This window comes from Simochromis diagramma, unplaced genomic scaffold, assembly GCF_900408965.1.
Source record: "Simochromis diagramma unplaced genomic scaffold, fSimDia1.1 OVJJ01000361.1, whole genome shotgun sequence".
Taxonomy (NCBI): domain Eukaryota; kingdom Metazoa; phylum Chordata; class Actinopteri; order Cichliformes; family Cichlidae; genus Simochromis; species Simochromis diagramma.
This window is the reverse complement of record NW_024386860.1, coordinates 13,811,158-13,817,692: the sequence shown is the minus strand read 5'-3', so window position 1 is coordinate 13,817,692 and position 6,535 is coordinate 13,811,158. Positions and strand designations below refer to the sequence as shown.

General features: G+C 36.3%; 1 protein-coding gene across 1 annotated transcript; it reads right to left on the bottom strand.

Moving 5' to 3' along the window:
* Positions 1–436: 436 nt before the first annotated feature.
* Positions 437–6,255, bottom strand: LOC120732828 (C-type mannose receptor 2-like). Its single transcript, XM_040030679.1, has 5 exons — positions 6,211–6,255; positions 2,244–2,615; positions 1,185–1,529; positions 951–1,045; positions 437–792 (listed from the first exon to the last, which is right to left on the bottom strand). Exons 1-5 carry the CDS (start codon positions 6,242–6,244, stop codon positions 697–699), a joined length of 942 nt encoding a protein of 313 aa, XP_039886613.1. The 5' UTR covers positions 6,245–6,255; the 3' UTR covers positions 437–696.
* Between the last annotated feature and the right edge of the window lie 280 nt (positions 6,256–6,535).

Genomic DNA, 6,535 nt, shown 5'->3' with positions numbered 1-6,535 from the left:
AACAGTTGCAACATCTCACTCTGTGTGTCTGTATGTCCCTGAGTTTCAGTGATGGAGGTATAAACAGGCATGATCTGACACAAGTTTAAAAAAAATCAAGAGGTGCATGACTGGGCAACACACAATAAAAACTGTGTCGCGTAACACAGGATGTTATGTGATACGTGAGACACCCATGACACAAGCCACATGGCGAGCATAAAAACAGCCTTAGGTGGAACTCGACTGAAAAATTGTTGAGCCGAGTCGTACTGCCTTGAATTGCAACGAGTTAATCCAAGCAAGTGCTAGATGTTGTTTTCTCAAAAACAAATTTAAAAACTTTCCAATGCAAAACAGTCATAAATGCACACGTAAGGACAGAAAAAAGATACACAAATATATATTCGTATATATATATATATATATATATATATATATATATATATATATATATATATATATGTAGAGATAGAGAGAGAGAGAGAGAGAGAGAGAGAGACGGTGTATAACTTTTCATTATCATAGTGTACTTTTTCTTACACATAGTTTCGTTGGCAAATGTCTGTAATCTGGCTTTGCTGTTACGCGCCAAAATATTCTAATCTGTAAAACTGTGTCTATACTATGTTCACATTGCTCTATGCTAGTCTGTTAAAGTACATTTATCATCCATATTAATCACTTCCCCTGATTTTTCTCTCGTCAGCCACTTCTTCAAGGCTCCTTGGTAAAAACTCTTCCATCAGATTGTTTTCTCCACGTTAGATGAAAAACAGCAGTCGTGTTATAACTCCGTAGCTTCTGGTTCATCTATTAAACAGAGAATATTCATGTTTCCATTTACTATAGCAAAACCATGAAGGTCCTAATGCGATGAAGTAGTTATTTCATGTCGCAATCTAAATAAACATATATATGATATACTCAAATTTAACTGCTCATCATTAACAAAGATCTGCATCACTTACTTGCTCCAGGATGTCTGCTTGCACCGAAGGATTACTTAGATCCAGCATTGAGTCCTGTGGGCTGATCCTCAGTTCAATGAAACTCAGCTTGTTCCCTAATATAAATACATGTAAACAGAGTTAGTCTGGATCCTTCATTTTACACATTTCTGTCATGGAGAAAGACATAGATATTTTTTTTTCTATTTGAAATATAAATGTTATATAAATTTTCTAGTAAAGAGTTTTACTCACTGCAATCACAGACGAAAGGATGTGCTTCTGTGCATGCCCTGTCTCCCCATTTACCAGAGTTTACCTTCAGCATAGCAACACAGGTTTGAGTGTTATCAGTCCAGACAGTCTTGTCTGGGTTCCAGTATCTAAATGAGGAGTCAGTCTGGTCTGACCACTCCCAGGGGTCTCTGAAAAGGCCAACATACACTTCATTGCCATTGGCTACTTGCTGGACTATCTGGTACTCAGCATCATTCCTTAGACTGGTCAGGTCTGTGTAGTGTGTTCTGCAGTAATCCCGAGCAGCAGTCCAAACCATGCCTTGTGTGTTAAGGATGTATTGATCTGCACCTTGTTTTGTCGCTGCAAAGTAAAATAAAATGAGCTTCATTGACTTTTCATTTCCACAAAATTCACAGTTAAAACATTTGCTATGTAGCAACGGTCCTCAGGTTTCAGCCAAGAGTGTGCAGTGTGTTCTGTAGTATTCCAGAGAATCAAAGCAAGACAGTTTTTATGTACTGACAAACTACTGATCAAAATAAAGAGACATTTTTTTAAATTTAACTTTAAACCTATTTATAAAGATTACAGTACTAATCAAAGAAGGATAAATAAGATTTGAAACTAAAAAAGTGCCATTACATTTAGTGAAAACCAGTTTGAGTGTTTGGCACGAGCTTGATGCAATCACTGTATACACCACTTTTCATTTAATTATTACTTATTATTAAACACTAACTCTTTTCCACAGCCTGTCTTTTGTCTTGTCTTGTCTCCTTCCTCCCTCTGAAAATTTACCTATTTGATGGATTTCCATTAAATATCAGAGACACATTCTAACAGGTAACCATGAATTTGCCAGGATTTGCTGGGTTGCAGGCAAGGGACTCTAGAAGAGCGCACACACAGTCAGGTAAACAACAACGATGTGACAAGGAAAAGGGAAAACTGAGGACTTAAATACACACACATACACATACGATAACAAGAAGACAAAGAGACAGAGGAAGCAAAACAGAACACAATGCACACATGATGAGAGTATGGCAAAAACAACTATTTAAAATGACTCACCATCAAAGCAAACTGAATATTTTTGGTTGGCACAGGACAACATATTCAGTTTCCCGTTGCTGGAAACTGCACAGTTGTTATTATTTACTGAGCTCCACAACAAGTAATTTCTTTCTCCCTCTTTGTAGAAGTCGTCGTCTGCCAGAGACCAGTGCCACCTGAGGGTCGTGCCTTTTGAAAGGCCAGTCCACACAGCATCATCATATTTATCTTTGACAGCTTCAAGTACAATTTCCATCTCTCTCATGTGATTAATGGTGGCCAGGTCGAAACATTGCTCCCTACAGATGCTCTGGGCTTCAGACCAGGTCTTTGGTGTTTGAAAGAAGACAAACTGGGGCTGGAGGCCATGTGAAAATTGAAAAGACAAGCCTGTGGAACAGAAATATATGAAATACTTAATGACAAGCCATTATAAAACCCACTACTGTCAGTAGTCAGATCTTTAAAAATCACACACAAAAACTGATATTTCAAAACTTTACTTAGAATGTAATTAAAGATGTTTACTGTAAAATTTGTCAACATTTCAGCAACATGTGTACCACTGAAAATTAAGTCTAGAACAAAAATAAAGTGGGTTTATGAACACTGCAGATCTGCTTAACAAACACTTTAAGGTAGAAGATTCAAACAATATGTTAAACCTAAAAACAATAGGAAAACCATGAGCTTAATTATCAGAATTTGTCAGATAGTCGCAATATATTTACATGATTAAATATTATGTTATTATCCAGGTAATATCAATTGTGGCAGTCGGCTCTTTCCAGCAGTGCCTTGTGTTAAAGGGGACAATTTAAAGTAATGCACACTATGTTTTCCACAAGTGTAGGAAAAACATATTACAATTGTCCTAACTATTTTTAATTTAACCTAAATCCATATTAAACTTAATAAATGGTGTGCTTCTTTTTTTTCACAGCAGTGGAATGGGAGTGAGTAGGGGAACTACTGACTGAAAGACCCTGTAGGAGCATCCCCCCAAAGAGTTTCGGGTGAGCTCATTGTGAAACCTAGCCCCACCCTATCATGTGATTTCCTGAGGTCAGATGGCCTAGGGCAGGGGTCGGCAACCTGCGGCTCCGGAGCCGCATGCGGCTCTTTTGTACTTATACTGCAGCTCCGGGTGATTTGGGAAAATAAATTAGAAGTATTTAGCTCAAGTGTATTTTATTTGTGTTTAGTTCTTTTAAAAATAAAAGAACTAAACACAAATAAAATATTTTTAACTTGTAGTTCTAAATTGGAAGATTATTGTGATATTGAAATACAAAAATAAAATTATATTTTATTATTTTTCATTGCACAGAATAAGAGTCACACTCGCGGAAGCCGATGTACCCGCCGAAATGCCGTGCATTTATCGAGACTTTCAACCCCAGGTAGGCCAATTAGGGATTTTCGGATCCACATTATGTCAGCAGCTATTCTCCACCGTGAACTATGTTAAAAACAAACACCGCTCACGCCTCACAGATGCAGTGGCGTGTCTAGAAAATTTTTGTTGGGGGGGCCAGGTAGGGGCACAGATTTGGAGAAGGGTGGCAGATGTAATTGGCAGATAATGTTAAAAAGAAAAAAATTCTACCAACCGTTAATCATAATTCAATAACCCTATAAACCTAATAACCGAAAACACTTTTAACTCTTATTAGAATGAGGTTTTAACCACTACGGTGCAAAGTATTTAGATACTGTGTTGATAAAGTACAAGAGATACAATCAGTGCTTGTCAATGTTTATTCAGCATTCGAGGACATCAATATTTGCATAGTATTTTTACTGACATATAGTGCATATATGTTTTGGGCAAAAACATTTTTGAATATTAAAATACGAACATTTTTAACATACAATTGGCAAATTAGCCAATGCCAATGCAAAACTTTATCTGCCTGTTAAAAAAAGAAGATAATCTTCTCACAAACTGTTTTTTGATTTTGAAACAGGAAAAAGGTCGGGAAACAACTGAAAAGACTAACATTTGAATGAAACCTGAAAGCAAGTAAATACTTTCTATGCTGCGTTATGATAAACTTTGGTAATATTGATGTATAAAGAACAACACTGGCTGATGATGAAATACAGTCAGCTAGCATGGTGACACTGCCAGTATTAACCTGCAGGGCTGGACCGGGACAGAAAATCTGGCATTTTGACTAGAGACTGGCCCACCAGGTATTAAAACCATTGAGCCTTTGAATGAAAACAAACGCTGTTGTGACAGTGATGTACACTGTCTTTTTGGTATATGTATGATTTCTATACATTTTACGTCAGATAAAAACTTTGTTCGCAAGATTCAGATAATTATTTAATAACAGCTAGACATTTTAAATGAGAATAAGAAAGTATTTCTTTGTGCCCCCCTTTCCCTGTTAATGCTCTACCTGGCCCCCCTGGCAAAACTTTGCTAGACCCGCCCCTGCACAGTTACCAGCTGTCAGCTACTTAGAAAAGGATCCTGGTGTTATTTGTCTCTCAGAAACAGTTTATAACTTCCCTTCAACTCATTCATGTCACCTAAAAGGTAAACCTGTTTCTCCATCACCTGTTCAGCTCTGATGATTCAGTAAGGACATCTCCTGGTTTCATCTGCATGTTTCCCTCTCACCACATATCCAAACCGATATCATGACCAGCAGCTTTACAGCTGTGGCTCCAGCAAACATCAGCTGATACTAGAAATTAATATTAAATAAATTCTAACAACAGCTGATCAAGCTTAAACGTGCTGCTGTTGTTTAGCGCGACATCCGCTGATAAACAAACAAGAGAGAAAAGCCGATCAGCTGATCATTGATCAGTTTCATGATTGAAGCAGCAACAGGAGAGGAAGGGGGGAGAAGAAGAGAGATGATAGCAGGTTCATTCTATCATTCTGTCTGTATCTTCTACAAATCATACGAATACTGATGGAACCAAATGCCCGTCAAAGTCACAGATCAGCCAAAAGTCTGTAAAGAGGGACCAGCAGGCTGAATTAATTATATTTAATTATATTTATTAAATATTAAATTATATTTTTGCCAAAATTGTATTTTTATTTTTCTTGATGCCCAGGTTTTTTAGCTTTCACAAGGCAAGATTTTCACAGAGGTTAATGTCAGATGTTGTGATTTCCAGAGTCAGTTTGGTATATTATAAAATTTGTAATAGTTTTCTTTTTAAAGTGCTTTAATATAATAGACTATTGAGATCCACAAGTTGAAGACTGAATTTCCAAAAAAGTTTTAATTTTAATGTTCTACAATCAATTTAAGGCATTTTTAAAGGCCAAACTTAATTGAGTATCTCACTTTTACAGTTACGTTGTAGGTTTACAGTGCTGTTCACAGTGTGTCACAGTTTTACAGTATTTAATGAAAATACTGTACTGTAAATGAATATACAACAAAAGCACTTTAAGCAAGACTACAATCTAAGTACCATAAACAATAACAGTAGAAATACCGCAAAGGATGTTACAGTAATACTGTAAATGGATAATACAGAAAAAGTGCGGCGCAAGACATTCCAGTAAAAATTAAGTGAATGAGATCACAGTAGAACTACTGTAAAAGGAACTACAGTAATGCTGTAAATGGAAAAACAGTGAAGATACTGTAAAGGAAAGTAAAACAATACTGTAAATAAAATATACAGTAAGATTACTGAAATTTGTATTTACATTACGTTACTGGCACTACGTTACAAGTACCTCCTGTCAGTTTCACAGCAACCTCTTCACAGTGTAACCACTGCTGCTACCATGATATTTCTTGGATATTAACAGGTTATTACGTGGTACGTTTGTTTGTACGGTCTTGTTTCTGCCTTGTTACCCTGCTATTACCACTTCATTACTGAGCTTTAATAGAAAATGCTAAAAAAAAAAAAAAAAGCTACTTTTACTGAAATGCACACTAAGCTAAAGATGTTTGAAAGGTTGACAAAACTTTTAACATTATTTTACAACACTAACCTGACAGCAGCAGAAGATGCATGATCCCCGCCATAGTCGCTATTCTTCTGACAAAGTTCCTGTTATATGTATATATATGTTTCCACCAGATACTACATTCTTTGTGCTAGTTTGCATTTCTGATCCTGATCATGTAAATGTTTCTCATCTAGAATGCAAAACAACCCTGTTCTTTGGTTAATTTAAGGTCAAGGTAATTACAGCATTATACAGGGTGGAGACTTTGTTACTGATGGCAATGCTCCTAGTTCACCAATAATATATTTTTCTTTCTCTCATTGGAGGATTTTATTTAAATACCATACATTACTATACTAATACTGTA